This window comes from Neomonachus schauinslandi, chromosome 4 (genome assembly GCF_002201575.2).
Source record: "Neomonachus schauinslandi chromosome 4, ASM220157v2, whole genome shotgun sequence".
NCBI lineage: Eukaryota > Metazoa > Chordata > Mammalia > Carnivora > Phocidae > Neomonachus > Neomonachus schauinslandi.
Genome location: NC_058406.1, coordinates 7502709 through 7520914, shown reverse-complemented (window position 1 = coordinate 7520914; position 18206 = coordinate 7502709). Strand labels below are relative to the sequence as shown.

At 45.1% G+C, this 18206-nt stretch overlaps 1 protein-coding gene across 1 annotated transcript in view; it reads right to left on the bottom strand.

Annotated features, from left to right (window-relative positions):
* Positions 1 to 18206, bottom strand: part of PEX14 (peroxisomal biogenesis factor 14) — a 139431-nt gene that overhangs the window by 21079 nt on the left and 100146 nt on the right. The window contains exon 4 of the mRNA XM_021683426.1: positions 6381 to 6509. Within this exon, the coding sequence (XP_021539101.1) occupies positions 6381 to 6509 (129 nt within the window). The remainder of the gene's footprint in view (positions 1 to 6380; positions 6510 to 18206) is intronic.

The following is an 18206-nucleotide window of genomic DNA, read 5'->3' as shown; positions in this document are numbered from 1 at the left end:
AAAAGGAAGGAACCCCTGCTATGCACAGCGACTCGGATAAAGCTCAAAAACATTATGCTGAGCATAAGACCAGACAAGAGAGAGTACATACTGTATGATTCCATTTATATAAAACCCAGGAAAGAGAAGTCTAGTCAGAAGCAACAGAAGGCAGACCAAGGGTTGCCCCAGAGTCAGGCTGGCTGGGAAAGGGCACAAGGGAACATTCTGGGGTACTGCAAATGTTCTACAATGTGGTGATGCCCACATGGGAGTGTACACCTGCCAAAACTCAAAATCATACAAATAAAATAGGTGTGTTTTATTTTAGGTAAATTATACCTCAATAAAGTCGATTTAGGAAAAAAAAAAAAAAAACTCAGAATTTTTAAAACAAAGAGAAAAGGTAAAGGGAGCCAGCAGTGATTGAGAACAATACCCAGCAGTGTGGGCTCTAGGTTCTCTCTCTGCTCAGTTAGCAGCTGACACCAAGGGGAAAAGCAAGACCTGAGAATTCAAATGCAACTTTTTAAAGTATCCCCTGCAATTTCTGACACATACAAAAGAATATAACATTTATATAAATTATAAAGCATGATAATAAAATTAGTAATCCTAAACCCACCTACTGTACCAGCTAGATCTTTCCAAATACCACTGAAACTAGCCATGTGTTCCTCTCCACCCAAGGGAAGCTATCATCCTGAAGTCAGTGTTTATTCCAACTCAAACCTTCTGTGGGATATGAAAAGCTGGGAACATGCTCCACCAGGACAAGGACTGCACTTCTCAGCCTCCTGTGCAGACGGGTGTGGCCGTGTGACGGAGTTCCAGCCAGGGGGCAGAAAGTGAAAGTGATGCGGGCAATTGTCAGGAGGTGTCCTTAGAAGGCTGGTCCTTCTCCCTCCTGTCCCTCCTCTTGCTGGTTGGACAGCAGATGGGACAGCTGGAGCCGAGGCGGTCACACCAGAGCACAGGATGGGTGCTAGCCAGGTGTCAGGGATGCAGAGCATAGAGCCCCGACTGCCCATGTTTACAGAACCGAGAAATATTCTTCCATCTCGTTTAAGCCACTCTTATTTTGGGTTTTCTGTTATTTGTTGGGGAATCTTATAAAATGAACACAGGCTGCACTGTGGGCAAAGATATAACCCTACCTACCACCAACACCAAAGACTCTTTCAGTGGCCTAAGAAACCTACAGAATGGATTTCTTCACTTGGTTCTTTCCTGGGACACTTGCCCTCCTCAGTATCTACAAATGGCACTTATGCGGCACCCACAGGGCACCACAATGGGAGCAGCACAAAGCAAACAAAAGAGAGAGCGTGCTAGCTCTTGAAAAGCTACTATTCTAAACCAGTCACATGGACAAAAGAAAAAATACAATTTCCTAAAAATTAGAGAAATGTTTTCTTCAATATATAAACCAGTAACTTCTTTGTAAGTAAAAAGTGAGATCTGCCTTCATTAATTCTAAAAGCTCTCACCATCACGCCAAGCACGATGGCATGCGTTAGTCTTCACTGTACTCCCCCAAGCACTGGGCTTCCCTCTAAATGGTCAAATGGTGGCCTTCTGAAAGCAAGGCCTGTCCACTCCGAGAGCCTGCATGGCCAAGCACACAGGAGGCCCCCACTCACTGGCTCCCTGGGAAGCTCCCCCTGGATGGTGGTATTACAGGACAGCCTTTCAATTCCCAAGCACATTTCCACCACCATCTATCCATTCAACAAGCATTTCTAGAGCACCTGCTAAGTCAGAGCCTTGGGTTATAGATTAAAAAAAAAAAAAAAAACCTCTAATTCAAGGAATTCCAATGTAATAGAAAAGACAAGTGAATAAACATTTAACGGTAGTATGGCAGCAAACAGGGGACTGGGCAGGCCAAGGAGAACCTCCGTCCCACTGGAACGGAGGCATCTGGGACAGTCCTGGGAGGAGCTGACGGCTGTCCCCAACCCTGAGGGACAGCAACGAGCTGGCCAGGCAAAGAAGAGCGGAAGGCACTCCAGGCAGAGCATCCGGGACAGCTGCCTCACACACTCCTAGAACATCTTCCCTACCTCTCCATGCAGCATCTTCTCAGATGATACAAATAATTTTAATATTAGTCTAAGAATAATATGGTCAAATAGGTAATACAGCCTCAAAAATGATTAGATGACACATTTTGAAGTAAAAAAAATCAATGTGCTTTTAACTGTCCTCCATTAGGGTGACGGCCTGGCTGCCACCTCCCTCTCCAGGCCTCTCTTCTGGCCCTGCCATCCCAAGCTCCAGCCACTGAACATTGCACGGTGTCATGTCCATATGCCTTTGCCTTAGCCTGGTTGCTCTCGTCCATCTTGGTCGGTCAATGAGCTGACCATGTCCGCACCCCCCCCAGCCCAGTTAAACATCTCCTACTGTCTGATGTGCCCCTTTGCCTCGTCCGGGCCACGGGCTTCACCTGGACCTACTTCACAGGCACCGCTATTTGCTTAACTGCCTTTCCTACTCAACAGGAAAAACTGGAGAGAGCAACTAGGCTTTATTAATCTTTTCACCACCGGGGTCTAGCACAGTGCCTGGCCCATAGCAGGAATAAAATAAATGCTTGCTCAGTGAATGAAGATAACCACGGGTAAGTATATGTTGCTCAACAGGGCTATGAAGAAGCAGAGTGAGAAAGAACCCACACTCTCAGGATTTCTAATCAAATGTCAAAGCCTTTCAATAACCTCACACATGTACATCCCAACTGAAGCTATACAGGTCAATCTTTTTTTTTTTTTTTTAAAGATTTATTTATTTATTTATTTGAGAGAGAGAATGAGATAGAGAGAGCATGAGAGGGGGGAGGGTCAGAGGGAGAAGCAGACTCCCCGCTGAGCAGGGAGCCCGATGCGGGACTCGATCCCAGGACTCCAGGATCATGACCTGAGCCGAAGGCAGTCGCTTAACCGACTGAGCCACCCAGGCGCCCCCAGGTCAATCTTTGAAAGACCTAAGTTAGGTACCAAAGACAGTGAGGGAAAATATTTAAGCCTAACAAAAAAATATTATCCTACAAAATTTATAATGGCCCTAAGTCCCAAAGCTACCTTGCTTTGGGAGGAAATAAGAAAAATCAGCTTGGAACAAATCGATCAAGCAAGCATTTATCAGAACTTTATGTTCAGGACTGGGTAGGTGCTGCGGGTATACACACATACTGATTCCTGATTAAAGTTGAACAAAAAGAAAGCAAAACGAGAAGCAGAGAATGTCAGATTTCCTCTCGAATCCCAGCCTGACTTTCCTCTGAGCCCTGACAACACTGGTTTATTCTCACACCAGGTGACATCAAGCTTCCCCTCAGTGTCAACCTCCTACAGCTTTCACAAAGCCTTCTCTGACTTCTCTAGCCCACATTAATTTTTCTCTTTTCTGTATTCTTATGGAATTTCTTGTCTGTATAATTAATTTTGGCATTAAATCACAATGTCTTATATTATTATCCTTTTCTTAAGAGTTTATCTTTTCTCTCCCAGAGAGCCTGTAAGATTTTTAAGGATCACGTTTTGTATCTCTGACGATACTGTACTAAGCACACAGTAAGTAGATGCTTAATAAACACGGATGGATTGACCTGGTACCTTTCTGGCAGGTGTCTAAGTTCTCTTTGCTGACACAGGCATTTACTACCATCTCAAGGTCAAACACATTCACCAAAGAGCAGAGATACCAAAAGAGGCACAGAGTGGGACATCTCCCACCAAAGCAGAAGGGCTGGCGAGTCCAGAGGTGATAATCCAAGAGCACCGGGCTCCATGGCGGCAGGGGGTGGGGGGGGGGTTAGTGTCCTGAAAAAGCTTACCCCTCCCTGAGATGTGAGCATCTGGGGCTGAGCCCAGAGAATCCCATCTTCTAGGCTTGGGTTCAGAGAAGGAGTATCTGTCCTTAAAGAGCCAAGACATGGGAAGGAAAGGGCTCTAGATGTAAAATGGGCAAGAACACACATGAGTGGAGGCCATAAATCCCTCCCAGGACGCAGACAATGCCTCAGTGATAAGCATGCAGATTGCACACCTAGTTCAGAAACTCCCCTGAGTTTGCTTGTAATTAAGGGGGTTAGAAAGGAAAAAAAAATATATAAACCCAATTAATCATTTAAATATTTAAAGTCAGATTTTTTCCCCACTCCAGGATTAGTATATTTCATAATGCCAGCAGCAGACAGCCCTGGTTTTTACTGGGGTTCATTTTAGAGCATGTTTAAACTAGTCAGATTGAGTGATGCTTCCAGCAACTAATCGCATGTCAAATAAAAGATATTTTATGTAATAAATTACCGCTACAAGTAATTCAAATGTCATTTATCAGTTTTATTATCAGTCAGGCAAAGTCTTGTTTCTCTATATTAATCAAAATCAAGCTTTTTTTTTTTGCTTTTTTTTTTGAGCAGTTTTGACACCTCTTGGCAAAAGTACAGAAGTGAAGAGGTAGAGTCACCCCCGGAGCTGAAACGAGCAGTGTAACAGTACAAGAGGAATGAAGCTCAACAATGACAAGTAGAAACCTCAGGGATTTAAAATTGCCATTACCATTGTTTTTATACTAGCGTCAAAGCAGGAAGAAGTCTGTCTCTAAGAAGATGTATTTTATTTTTAGGGCTGGGAGACTCTTAAAAATACTCCTACCTAAATACCTAAACGTGCTATGCTTCTTCTCAGAGAGACCTGGACAGAAGAATCTAGATGACGGCATTGTCCCCCTCCCCCCTCTTCTTTCACCTCTTTCAGAAAGACCAACAGTTTAACCCTTTGTGCCTACCAAAAGTAGGCAAGCGCGTGATGTTTTAGGCCAACTTTGTGACCAACCAGAACAATCTGTTCTGAGCAAGAAGTTTCCAAATAGCCGAGAGACCTGTTTGGTTTTAAGCCATGGAGGAAACAGCTGGAATAGAACAGATGTGCGTCTTAGAAAATTCTGCACCCCAGCTGCCACTGCCTGTCCTCAACAAATCCCATTAAATGGCTGGGCCCAGGGACACAACTAAAGAAAAAGTGTGGAGACCTAGCCTTTGGATAGAAGGAAACCCGGAGAGTATGTTTAGTGACCCAAAACAAACACAATGGATCGGAAAGAATGCCGGCCAGGAAGGAGATGTGAGTCCCAGCCTGACAAGTTGTGGCTACTGACTCAGTAGCTCCAATACAAGGCTTACCACTGAGCACCATTTCTTGGGTCTCAGAGATCAGGGGACACCAGCGGTTTGTGAGACAAGGTGACCACGGATGAGGTGAACTTGAATTTGTGCCACCTGGCCTCACCCATTCAACCTTATCCAGAAAGCAAAAGAAAGGAGATATCTAACTGACATCTGTGACACCATAACCCACCGCCCGGCCCCCCACACTGTCTAAGCCAGTGAGGACGACGGCAAAGCAAGAGCCAGAAGGTAGCTCCAGACCACGTGGTGGGGGTCAAAACAAGCCTAGCATTTTGTTATGCCTTCCAAAATCTGACATCTAACACTGTTTTAAATTAACATGTTTTGAAAAAAAATAAAACTTCTAAGATAGACAATTAAAATGAAGACAATTACAGAAAAGGCATTTTGAAAGACAACAGATCCAAGGCTGAGTTATGTTAAAGACATGAAACTTGAGCTATTTTCCATCACTTCGAAGTGAATTTTAATCTTTTTAAACTTTTTATAAGTGACTTAAAGAAGGGGTTCTGGTTGTATTTTGGAGACTGTACATTTATTACTAGTTTGAAGAACCGTTATTCCTCAAACAGCTTCACTTAAAAACAACATGGGTCCTGTTCTCATGTAATAATTAAAAGCTAATTCAAAAAAGGAGCTTTACATTTAATCTGATATTCTCTAACAGACTGTCACCACATAAACAGACATGGTATAGCCAGGACAAGGAAGAAAAGAAGGAAAAGAAGGAAAAGGAAGGAAGGAGAGAAGGGCGACGGGAGAGGCCACCCCAAATCTACTAATATTAACTTTAAAAAATAAAATTAGGAGAGGAGTCATTTCAGTGAGCAAACGAGAATGAGGTCATGAATCAGATGTTCATGTTCTTCATGAAAGAGTGACATGCAAAAGCATGATGTAGGAAAACAGAAACAGAACCAAGAAATACTTTTATAGATTCTTACTTGTAACCAAAATATTTCAAACAACACAATACACTCATTTATTCTGGTCCCTCATCTCTTCTTAAACCTTTGTCACATACTTAAAAGTTTGTCTAGGAGAGGATTTGGGTGTGGCACATTCTTTTGGAAAAACCCAAGAGCTGTCTACTAATCCCGGTTTCTCCCCACTTGCTGAGTCTGGGAGATGGAAGGCACTGCTCTTTGGCCAGAATCCTGAACCCCAGACAAGGTTAAAGCAGGAGTTTGAACGGGTGACTTACTGTACGGCTGAGAAATGAGGTGAGGGGGCTGGACAGGAACCACCTGTGTGGCTGGGCCCAAGGACGAAGGCTCATCGGCAGCTGTGCCTGACTGCTGGAAAGCCAAATCAATCTCTTCATCTGTCAGCCCTGGGGGGAGAAGAGGACATAAGTGCAGGTGAATACCTTTTGCCACTGTCCCTGGCCGCATCGAAATCTTCATTGAGAAAAGACCCTGAGAGCCCACAGAGTGCCTAGCATCCTGGTAAGTTTCCTCCCCGATTTCGGATTCTCAGGAACCTCTCTCAGTTGCAATTTAACCTTAAGCGACAGAATATTAGCCTCCACACTGCTTCCAAATGTGGCTCATTCAATTTCCTTAATTTATCCTTGAGTTTATTGCTGCTTTTGAAGTTGCTCCGTACTGCAATTCTCCATTCTTCCCCCGAAAACAGATACCATCAACTGCAAATGTGACTCATTTTAATCTGTAATGGTGTTAAAAAAAGAGGGGGAAAAACTAACAATAATGCATGAAAACAGACAGGGAAACAAAAAACTAATTATTGGGTGAGACGACTAATTAGTCTCGATCGTTTCCGAAGACGGGAATAATTTGCTTTATTTTATGACAAATGCAGAAATAAAAAGAAAAATCAGGACTGACTGTGATTAGTATGAATGGGATATAGAATGTAAAGAAGAAAATAAAACAAGAAAACAGATCAAAACAAGGCCAGGCCCAAACTTTCAGATGGTTATTGCTCCAGCCTAGCATAGGCTGCCGGTATCGCCTTTGGCGAGCTTTTCTGCTTCCCTTTGTTTCAATCCTCCCCACACTAGAGCGCACTGCGCTCAGGACAGCCCGGAAGAGCAGGGCGCCATCTGCAGTGGCTGCAGCGCGTGGAGAGGATTTGCCCATGGGAGAGTAACAGGCGGGGGAGGGCCCGAGGAGACCCCATTTCCAGTGGGCACACGGCTGCAGCCCACTGGGGACGCTGGCCCTGTGGGAAGAGGACGAGGATGCCAACCAACCCGAAGAACAGGGACGAGGTGTGGCGCACAGGTGTGAGAAAGACTTGCCCGCAGGGCCGGTCCGAGAAGTGGGTACAGTGGGTACAAAAGTGCTCGGGCCGCCGACAGTGGGAGCGGCAGTGGGGAGGTCACTGCTAAGTCTGCAGAGACCCCTCCGGCCAGCCCGTGCTGTTCCAGGAATCCCAGTATCCAGTGCAGCCACCACGCAGAGCCTTTAAATGAGGGCCGAGGGCTTTTCCCCATCTGGTCGGCAGCTCTCCATTAGAGAGGCCCATGGCACGGCGTATTTGCCCCTGGGGGTAGATGAAGTTCAAGGAGCTTCTGAGGATCAGCATCTTCCAGAGCACGGGGCCGCCCGCTCTGTGCCAAGGGGCTAATAGATGGGGCGCATTACTGCGCCGAAGCACAGCACCGCCCCACACCACACTGGCGTGTAGCTGGTGCAGCGCCTCTGTCCCTTTTCAGGCCCCACCACCAAGCAGTCAGGGAGAAGGCCTGCACTACTCTAGGCCCTGGACCCTCCATTCCCCTCCCTACGCTGAGCAGATGAAGGCTGTCCCCCCTTTGAAACCGCAGCCCTGCCCCTTCCCCCTCCGCACACAGGGGAGCCAGCCAGCGGTGGGCAAGGCTGTCCCTCAGTGAAGCCTGACTGCTGCTGCGGGGGGGCCCCAACGCACCCCACTCTCAGTGCACCAACGCGGCAGATGAAAAGGCTGGTGCCAAGCACCTTCAAATACAAAAGCTACCTTTTGAGCATGCGGGGCTGTACTGGGCCGTTCCTCCTCCCAAATTCCCCAGCTTGCCCCAAAGGCCTCCCGAGAGAAACAGGGGCAGGACAGACGGACAGGTACGCCGAGCGTGTGCCTCTCGGGCTCCATCCAGCTTGGGAGTACCAGCTAGTCATCTTCCGAAGAGGAAGGGGAACCCCTTTCAGAGTTCTCCGCGGAAAGACCCGGTTTTAACCAGTTCGTCATCCGCCGCGCGAGAAGCAGGCGCACGTGCGGCGTCAGCAGGGGCGGATGGTCACTGGTACACCACGGGATTTCATAAACCTGGTGCTTCGTGTGCCTTGTCAGCCGCTGGCTGCAAATGAGGATAATTTTCCCAAAAGGAGCATTCAGTTGCTTTCTCATTTTCCCTTTTGGCTCTTTCAAATATAAACAAGTACGATAATGTTTAACGCTGGGGAAATATACAGTAAGTCACGGGCTGTGCCGCGGCCCTGAGAGCCGGAGCTGGTTAAAGGGACAGCACTCCCTGCCCGCTGTTCTGCCCTCTGGCCCGGAGCTTTTACGAAGCCTATTTTCCTAATAAAACATGTTCCTTGCATTATTGCAGCCGAGCCCACTACTGAGGCCGTGGTTTAAAGGGCATCAGCACTTCCTTCCAAGCTCTTGTTTTTCAGAGACCTTATCATTTGATGCTCTAAATTTACATTGGCTGGAATTCTGATATCCCCAGTCCTCCGGAGAGTCAGGATTTTGATTTAGTTACATAAAATGAATCACTTTTCTTCTTGAAAAAAAAAAAGCATTTTCATGATCTCAGTGAATAATATAATTTCATAGCTGGACCATGATCCCAGGCACTGCGTTCATTTAACAGATAAAGAACAACAACAACTAAGGCCCGAGGAAGGTGAAAACATGCCTCAGATCCCACGAGGCAGGGCATGGTGCTGCCTGCTCGACAACCCACGGCTCTCCATCTGCCGCCTAGTGACTGCCCCTCTAGCACAGAAACAACAAATGGCAGATTCTGAAATCACGTCTTAAGTCTTCAAGCTTGTGAGAGGTTGAGAGAAGCACTAAATGGTCTCTCTCAGCCCCAGCTGGCACCCCATCTACAGGTGAGGGCTGACGAATGGCGTTTGGGGGCCAGACCAAAACAGCACAGAAACCAAACGTCCGGATCCTATCTGCAAGTGACACCGGGACAACTTTTTGAACAACTCCAAAATGACAAGGGTAGTGTCCCCGTCTCATTCTAATATTCTAACCCCCAATAAATCCAAAGGCCTCTCACAGACCTGAGAGCCCTCTTCCTCAGAGCGCACCAGGCAAGGGGTGCACTGGCCAGCCAGATTCAGTGTTCTCCCAACTCAGGTTGATTCATCTGGGACTCATGGAGACTCAGCGGGAAGGGGTGTCATCTCCTTCAGAACACAACAGTTACCTACGCAGTCATGGGCTCCTGCTGCTGAACTGACCAAGGCAGGGAAGAGGGACAGCCACAGGACCCACACACAGGACATCCAGGCTTCCTTCCCCTCCCCTCCCCCCCCACAGACGGCAGAGAGCTTAGACTGAGACCTTGCAGAATCCCAAAGGTTAAAAGGAATAATAAAGGAAACCGCCAATTGGAAGTGAATTATATTTGGCTGTGAAAGCTGAGGCATAGGCTATATCATAAAAGGCATCTCTTTGCGTTGTTTACCATCACCCTGACTAATGCAGACCTTTTTTGTTGTTGTTGTTTTAAATAATCTCATGCAAATTAGACACACACACTTCCTTCCAGTTGATTGCTATCTGCAAGGAATAATCTAACTGCAGAGGGACCAAGCAAGGGCTGAGCAGAGCAGAGCAGAGACGGGGGCAAAGGGTGTTGCCATCCTGTGGCAGGCAAACCTCCTGCCATGGAGTCTTCCTTTAGTCACCACCTTTGGAAGAATTAGCCAATTTCAATAAAGCCCAAGAGTTTCTTTCAGTTGGGGTATCAGTTTGCCTTATGCGATACTGCTAGCACTTTGCATTTAGATGCTTTCGGGAACGTCAACCTCTGCCACTTGACAATTCCAAGAGCTACCTGCCTTGGTCTGTGAAAATTAAAACGTTATCACGGACGGAGAGTAAAACTAAGAAAGTCCTGCTCAGTTATTCCATCCACTCACTAGCTTTAGCCAAGAGGAGGAGAAAGGAGCGAGGGCACCTGTCCAATATGAGGAGGCCAAAACACCTGTCTCTGAGAGGCAGTGTCATTTCACCTTTAAGATCACAGGTGCCTGGAGGAGCCTGGGTGTCTCAGTCGATTAAGCGGCTGCCTTCAGGTCAAGTCATGATCCCAGGGTCCTGGGATGGAGCCCCACGTCCAACTCCCTACTCAGCGGGGAATCTGCTTCTTCCTCTGCCCCTACCCCCGCTCATTCTCTCTCTCTCAAATAAATACTTTAAAAAGGACAAAAAAAAAAAAAAAGGACCACAGGTGCCTGACTGGCAAAACTGAGAGCTCTCAATTCACACAGTGCAAACGAAGGTCCCGAGCACCCAGAATCAGGGTGGACTCCTTGTTCTCTCAGTTCTCTGGAATCTACTTCCAGAACCAGTGCCCTTTACAAGGAGACGGCTGCGGCCCCAGTGCAGAAGCCGCCCGGAAGATTTCTTTTCCAACACTTTCCCCAGGGTGGGATTCTTTTAAAAGAACAGAGCAAGCAAGTTACAAGCTATTGATTAATAAAGCCCCTTGTTACTGCTGTGGGCAACTGAAGTGAACGGCCTCCTCGGGGCTGCCACACCTGCTTGTTTGTATCCCCTAGAAGATACACAGATTTGTTTTCTTTTTCTAAAGGTTTCGATTCAAATGCAAACAAAACCAAACTGGTTGACTTTGTGAGCTGCAGCTGGGACCTGGGACCCGGGAGCTCGACGCTGCAGGTCCTTTCCCACGGACTCAGACAAAACTGGGCACCGGGAAGAGCTGACTTTTTCCTGCGGGACTGGCTGTGCAAGGGCTTCTCAGAATAAGTCACCTCGGTGCTGTCCCCAGTGACCGCTGAGCACTGCCATGGGGCCTGGCCCTATGCAGGTGAAGCAGAGAGACAGGTGACAGCAGACAGCAGCATTCCCTGCATCTTGCAGGTCAAACAGGTAAAACAACAGCCCGGACAGTGGGGTTAGGAATAGTTTAGAAATAAGCAAAGTAATGAACACCCGACGGCACCTTCCGGCCGGGCCTGAATTTTATAATAAAAATGTCAAGTCTGGCTGGGATTGGGGAACAGGGCCAGAAGGCCAGCAGCAAAGGGCGGCAGCTGCAGGCTGGCCACTGGGGCCATCTTCCTCCCGCATCACAGTCCCTCCATGTACAGGGTTTGGGTGATTCATCTGGGACGCGCGGAGACTGTGCAGGGGTCACCTCTCTGAGAACACAACTAGTTATCTCCCCATGCACACTCTGAGAGGAGATGAGGCAGAGAAGACAGCTGGCTAAAAATACTCCCCAAATTAAAAGAAAAATCAACTCTCTCAGAAAAGGCTGGGGGGGGGAGGGAAAAAAGTATTTTTTATTTTATTTTATTAACATTTTGTTGGAACAGTAGAGTACAATAAGGACTCTCAGAGCCTCTAAAAGTCGTTGGATGACCTGTAGACCCCTATTTCCCAGTGCCTTGTATAAAATTGAATTTTTTAAACATAAATTACACGTAATGACGACACTGTAAAAACTAACAGTAATGGAAAGCTGTGCTGTATTTCATTAGCCTGTATTATTCCGTGCCACCTGATCCAGCCGGGCCTTGTTTATGAGTTAGTGTGTTAGCAGATGCCGATGGAAGCATTTGCTTCGACCTTGCTCTTCTCATTGGGGCATGAAATTACGACGGCAGCACCTTGATATTACAGCCATAAATACAGTAAACTGCAAATTTAAGCCAACGGCTCCTATTGTCTCTGAACATAAAGCTGATCGGTATTTATTTAAAAGGAGAACAAAAAAAATATTATATATCACCTTGTTTATGGGGCCTCCCCCACCCACTTTCTTATCCCCTCCCCCAGCCCCCCAACCTGTCTAATTCACTTGGTTAAAATATTAAGCAAATAAGCCAAGTGCTTTCTCCTCTACTGATTAACTATTCTCAAGCGGTGAAAACAGTTTTTGAGAAAACTAGTTCCAAATATCATTAGCCCCTGAATGAAAGAGTTTTTATAAAAACTGATCTGATGATAGGGCTGGTCCCCACCATCTGATACTAATATGTAAATTCAGGAACAAGACATGAGACTTTCCTGTCTCCTTAAATGAGGAAAGTTCAAACAATAGGAGAAAAGTTGCTGATGATGCCCTGAAACTGAATGTCCTTTCAGTACCCTTCTAAAAATCGTTAGGCAGAAATGCTATTTCAAAAAGCAGCAAAACACTGCCTCCTGCCACCTAAGGAAAGAAAGAAAGATACCTAACCAAGAATATAATTCTCATCTCAACACAGGGAGCCGGGGACCTCTCATTAAAATTTGCACTAACCCCCTCCTTATCCCAGTGAACCATAAAGACAATATATCCTTTAAATACATTAAATGTGCAAGAAAAATAAACACAAAGACAAAAGGACACTGGATATCACCCAGCCACGTCTCCTAGTATAAATCACTGAGCAAAAAGCCAGCGCCAAATGTATTGCAGTTAGCTTCGAGACTGAGGAACCAGGCAGCCTTGTTCCACTGTCAGTCTGAAAAGAGAAGGCAGTCTGTTCTCCTGATGTTGGTGGAAGAGGATCCCTCTGCGTCTCAGAGAGGCAGCCGAGAGATGTAAAAACTCAGCCAAGTCCAAGTTTGGAGATTTCTAACAGCTGGTGGTGAAAACGCCAGCACACCAGCAGGCAGGCTCTGCAGCCACTACCAGCAAAGCCCGCAGAAGGACTGTCTGAGCCGTGAATTACATGCAAGTTTCGGGGAGCAACTGCATTCCAAATCAGACAGGCTGGGGCCCCGGGACCCAGTGCTCAGTAGCATCAATGGCCAGGATCACTAAGTTTTGTACATTTACTTCGGATACGTTATTCCACAGGCAGACGTACTCCCTTGGAGCCCTAAATTACTTCAGCCACACCAGTCACCAAGCTTAGCTCCTTCCGCATAAGAAGGAAACTTCCCTATAAAATTTATTGAGCTTCTCTGGGGAGTAGTATAACTGGTGAACAAGACAGAAGTGAGCTGCCCCTCTGTGTAACCCAAATTGAGATCTCTCATATGAAAGACTGGGAGGGTTTCCAATCAGCATCCATGATGTCTATTTTTAGATCTATAGTCTAAAGGGTTTTTTTTCTTTTAATCCCTCTCTGCTAAATTAAAAACAAAAACAAAGACGAGTTGATTTTGTTATTTGATCATCAATTCCAAAGGATTAATACCACAGCAAATATTGTCGCCGGCTGTTGTGGATGGCAGTATCTAAGCCAGCAGGTCCTTGGCAACAGGCTGAGAAGTCAGCCCTGCCACGGTGCGCTGAACAAGTCCTGGGGAAGGAACTGTGTCTTTAAAGACTGGAGGGTATGATAATCAGGAATCATAGCTATTTGAATGCCAAGGGCCAGGTAAGCCAAAGGTATGTTTGTGCATATGCAGAAAAGCCAAATTAATAAGCACTTTTAACTATACTTGAATCCTGCTCCTGTTTTAGAAGAGGCAGAGAAGTGTATTTAAAGAAAAAAAAAAAATTTTTTTTTTTTCCACCTCTGACAACCAAACCAAGAAATTCAGATCTGGAAGAAAAGCCTGAAGCTCATCTGGTCAATCTCCTATTCTTTTCCTTTCCTTTTTCTTCTGTTTAAAAGTCGAGAGAAAAGGACACAGAGAGGGACAGTGACTCACCCACAGCCCCTGGTGAGCCCCAGAGGCAAAACCAGATTCTCAACACTGAGTTCCTTTTACAGGGTGGCCGGTGAGGGGTTGGGGGGGTTCAAGCAAGAGCAGCCGGGCATGCGTGCTCCCCTCTACTATCTGACACAGCTAGGACATTTTTAATAAGCAAACTCTTAGAATCAATCGCCTCAAAAAAGAAGAAAAACAAAAAGAATATATATGGAGCATAGGGTGAAAACAAGGTAAAGGGTATACAGAACCTCTATGTTAAAAAAAAAAGAACGTATGTATCTACACACATACAAACACATCTATTTAGTTGTGTGTGGGCATAAAATAAAGAGAGATGACACAGGTAACACTGGTTACAGACAGAGGGGACTGGCAGCTGGGGACAGAGACTGAAGGCAGACTTTACACTGTCTATCCTTAGGAACTGTATTCCATGTGAATATATTTCCAATTCAAAAGGATAAATTACTTTTTAAGAACAAAGAGAATATCTGGGAAGGGGAAAAAAAAAACCCAAAAACCCTTAATCCTGAGCAAAATCACTTAAAAATGTTTATCCCCATTTTCTGGAGGAGAAAAACCAAGACAGAAAAAGAGACGAGCCCAGAAAACTGGGATTAGATCGATTACCACATTTTCTAATTTCTTGCTTAACCCATTGTGGCTGTAACCACAGCAGCCAAGTACAAGGTGGCTTTCTTTCTTTCTTTTTTTTTTTAATGTGTGTTTTTAAAAGGCAGGCATCTGTTCTATTTTGACACATCCTGGCAGCCCAAATGTTTCTTTCAGCTCTAAATATTTGCTTCACCAATGGAAATGTTTCCATCACTGCAACAAAACAAACATTTGCTTTGGGATGGTAGGGACAGCCATACGCTGTTTCATATGTTAGTGATCTGGGAAACAACTCACCGTGGGCCCCAGATCAAGGTGGAGCTTTCTGTTCCTTAAGGACAGCACTGGCGTAAGAGCTCAGTGTACCAAGACACACTTCAGTCACTCAGCTGAGTGCTGGGACGGTTCAGTGTTCATTTGGGGTTTTCTTTAGCATCTTGAATCTTAAGTATATGATCAGAAGGCTTATTATTTGGCATTCAACTTACTCCCTAAAGTTTTAAATTACCATGGAACTACCAAGTCTTTTAAAGTCCTCATATTAATCTGATATTAACACATTAAAACATGCTGTGTCCTAATAGGTCAATACAGTACGTAAATTATTTTGTCACCACCTATTTGTGTAGCTCAAATGACTTTGGTATTGGTTACTACCGTCAACATTACTAGCGTAGAGATAAATATTTAGTACTCAACCAAATCCATAAATATTTGAGTGCTTATTTTGCTAGGCAATGTGAGAGCCAAGACCTCATCTTCCCTACCTGTTAAATGGCAGCCTCCCTAAGACCTCCTCCCCCCAATTTCTTATGTTGAAAGAGTATTTTGTGTCTTCTATTTATAATACATGTAATATTGTATAATATATAAACATAAGATCTACAATACATAGACATATCTATCCACTGATAGTAAAAATAGCACGTCAATTGCAGAAAACATGGAAAATAATGAAAAGCAGGGAAAGTAAAAATCATTCACATTTCCACTCTCCACCTAGAAATAACAGCCAAAATTTATAAAGCCCAAGTGTCAAAGAATAATTTAAGGAGCTTTTTATATTTTTAACTGTTTGAATGCCAAACAGGAGCAGGGCCGCCAAGGGGTGCAACTCCAGGGCCCCACGTCACTGTGCCCATGGCACCTCATGGGCCTGTGCAGCATGTAACCCACGCGGTGAGAGGTGACAGGGGTGGCCCTTTGGCTCCCAATTTACAGGTAAGGAAGCTGAGCTATGGGGACAGTAAGCAGTCTATCTCAGGTCCTAGTGCCTGCAGGTGGGGACAGGCAGGAATCTGCACAACTCCAGACAACTCAGCGCAAGTATTCCAAACCTCTTGTTCATGTTGAAAGGAGATGCTGCCATCCTGCCCTCACTTCTGGCGTATCATTCAGATGTGTTGGTAAAGTTATTAAGATGGAATTTTTTCAAAATAAAAATGACTTTTTTGGCATTAGAATACCCCAGAGCTGGCAAAGGAAGTGCCAATTGAGAAGTTTGCTGTGGAAGTACAAACCGAGAAGCTTCTAGAAGATAATTCCGCACTCTATCTCAAGAGTATTAAAAATGTTCGGGGGGGGGGGCGCCTGAGTGGCTCAGTTGGTTAAGCGACTGCCTTCGGCTCAGGTCATGATCCTGGAGTCCCAGAATCAAGTCCCGCATCGGGCTCCCTGCTCAGCAGGAAGTCTGCTTCTCCCTCTGACGCTCCCCCATCTCATGCTCTCTCTGTCTCTATCTCATTCTCTCTCTCAAATAAATAAATAAAATCTTTAAAAAAAAAAAAATGTTCAGGGGGGCCTGGGTCGCTCAGTCAGTTGAGTGTCCGACTCTTGGTTTTGGCTCAGGTCATGATCTCAGGGTCTTCAGACGGAGCCCCGTGTTGGGCTCTATGCTCAGCATGGCATCTGCTTGAGATTCTCTTTCTCCCTCTGCCTCTGCCCCTCACCCCCCCAAAGTAAATAAAATCTTAAAAATAAAAATAATGTTCATAACCCTTTGACTCAATAATTTTACTTCTAGGAAATCATAAAATATATAGTATAAGACTAATGTACAAAGATGGTTCCTCACCGTATTTTTAAGAAAAGCAAAACATTTGGGCGCCTGGGCGGCTCAGTCAGTTAAGTGACTGCCTTTGGCTCAGGTCATGATCCTGGAGTCCCGGGAACGAGTCCCGCATCGGGCTCCCTGCTCAGCCGGGAGTCTGCTTCTCCCTCTGACCCTCCTCCCTCTCGTGCTCTGTCTCTCATTCTCTCTCGCAAATAAATAAATAAATAAATAAAATCTTTAAAAAAAAAGAAAAAAAGAAAAGAAAAACATTTAAACAACGTAAATGTCCAAAGAGGACTGATTAGACAAATTAGGACACATTTCAGTAATGTGATATTATTCAACTGTGCACATTCTCATGAACAATTTCTGATGGCATGGGAAAATGCTTTTGATACATTAAGACATAAAAAGCAGATGTTATATTCATAGCTTGATCTTAATTACATTTAAAAAAAGAACAAAAGGAAGCAGGAGAGTTGCATCATTTTTAACTTAATCTGAATCCAACTTATACATCTTCAGAAGAGAGAAGGGAAATCAACGCTACAAGCAGTGGGGAGGGCCCACCATTCCATTCAAGGAGTGCTGTGTTTGCAAGCAGGCATGACACAGGACATCTGAATTTGCTGTCTGCTCATCAACTCATCCCCACATGCTCTACAGTCTGAGCGTCCTGCCACGGGGAACTTTCCCCCCATATATCTTGGCACCCATGTGCAAAGCCAACCGTGTCATCTGGTGTTGAACCAAAGATCTGCTTCAATGGGAAGAAAAATGTTGCCATACCAGACCTACTGAGAAGCGATACAGCTGTATCCTACAAAACACCCTTCTATGGGATTTTTTTTTTTTTAAAGATTTTATTTATTTATTTGAGAGAGAGAGAACAAGAGACAGAGAGCAGGAGAGGGAGGAGGGTCAGAGGGAGGAGAAGCAGACTCCCCGCCGAGCAGGGAGCCCGATGCGGGACTCGATCCCGGGACTCCAGGATCATGACCTGAGCCGAAGGCAGACGCTTAACCATCTGAGCCACCCAGGCGCCCCTTCTATGGGATTTTTAACAATTGTTTTAAAAATATTTAACAGATATATTTCCATAGTACAGTTCCGTATTCCAAAGATACAGAAGGGTATACAGTGAAAAGCTGTCTCCCTCCCACTCCTGCCACCTGACCATGCAGTTAGATCTCCCAGAGACAACCACTGATACTAGTTTCTTATATGCCTTCTAGAGATAGTCTATGAATATGAAAGTGCTCTTCTATATCCATATGATATACATTTTATATATTAGTGTATATATGCATATGTATATTTTTTGTATAAATAATAGCATGGTATAAACACTATTCTACAAGTTGCTATTTTTAATTAATACATCTTAGAGAGTATTCCTTATTAGTATCTGTAGCGCTCTCTCATGCTACTTAGTAACTATAAGGTATTCCATTTTGTGGACGTACCATAACTTATTTAACTTGTCCCCTATTGCACATATATTACAAAGCCCCAAAACAAGTCCTTGTATGTACCATTAGTACATGTGCG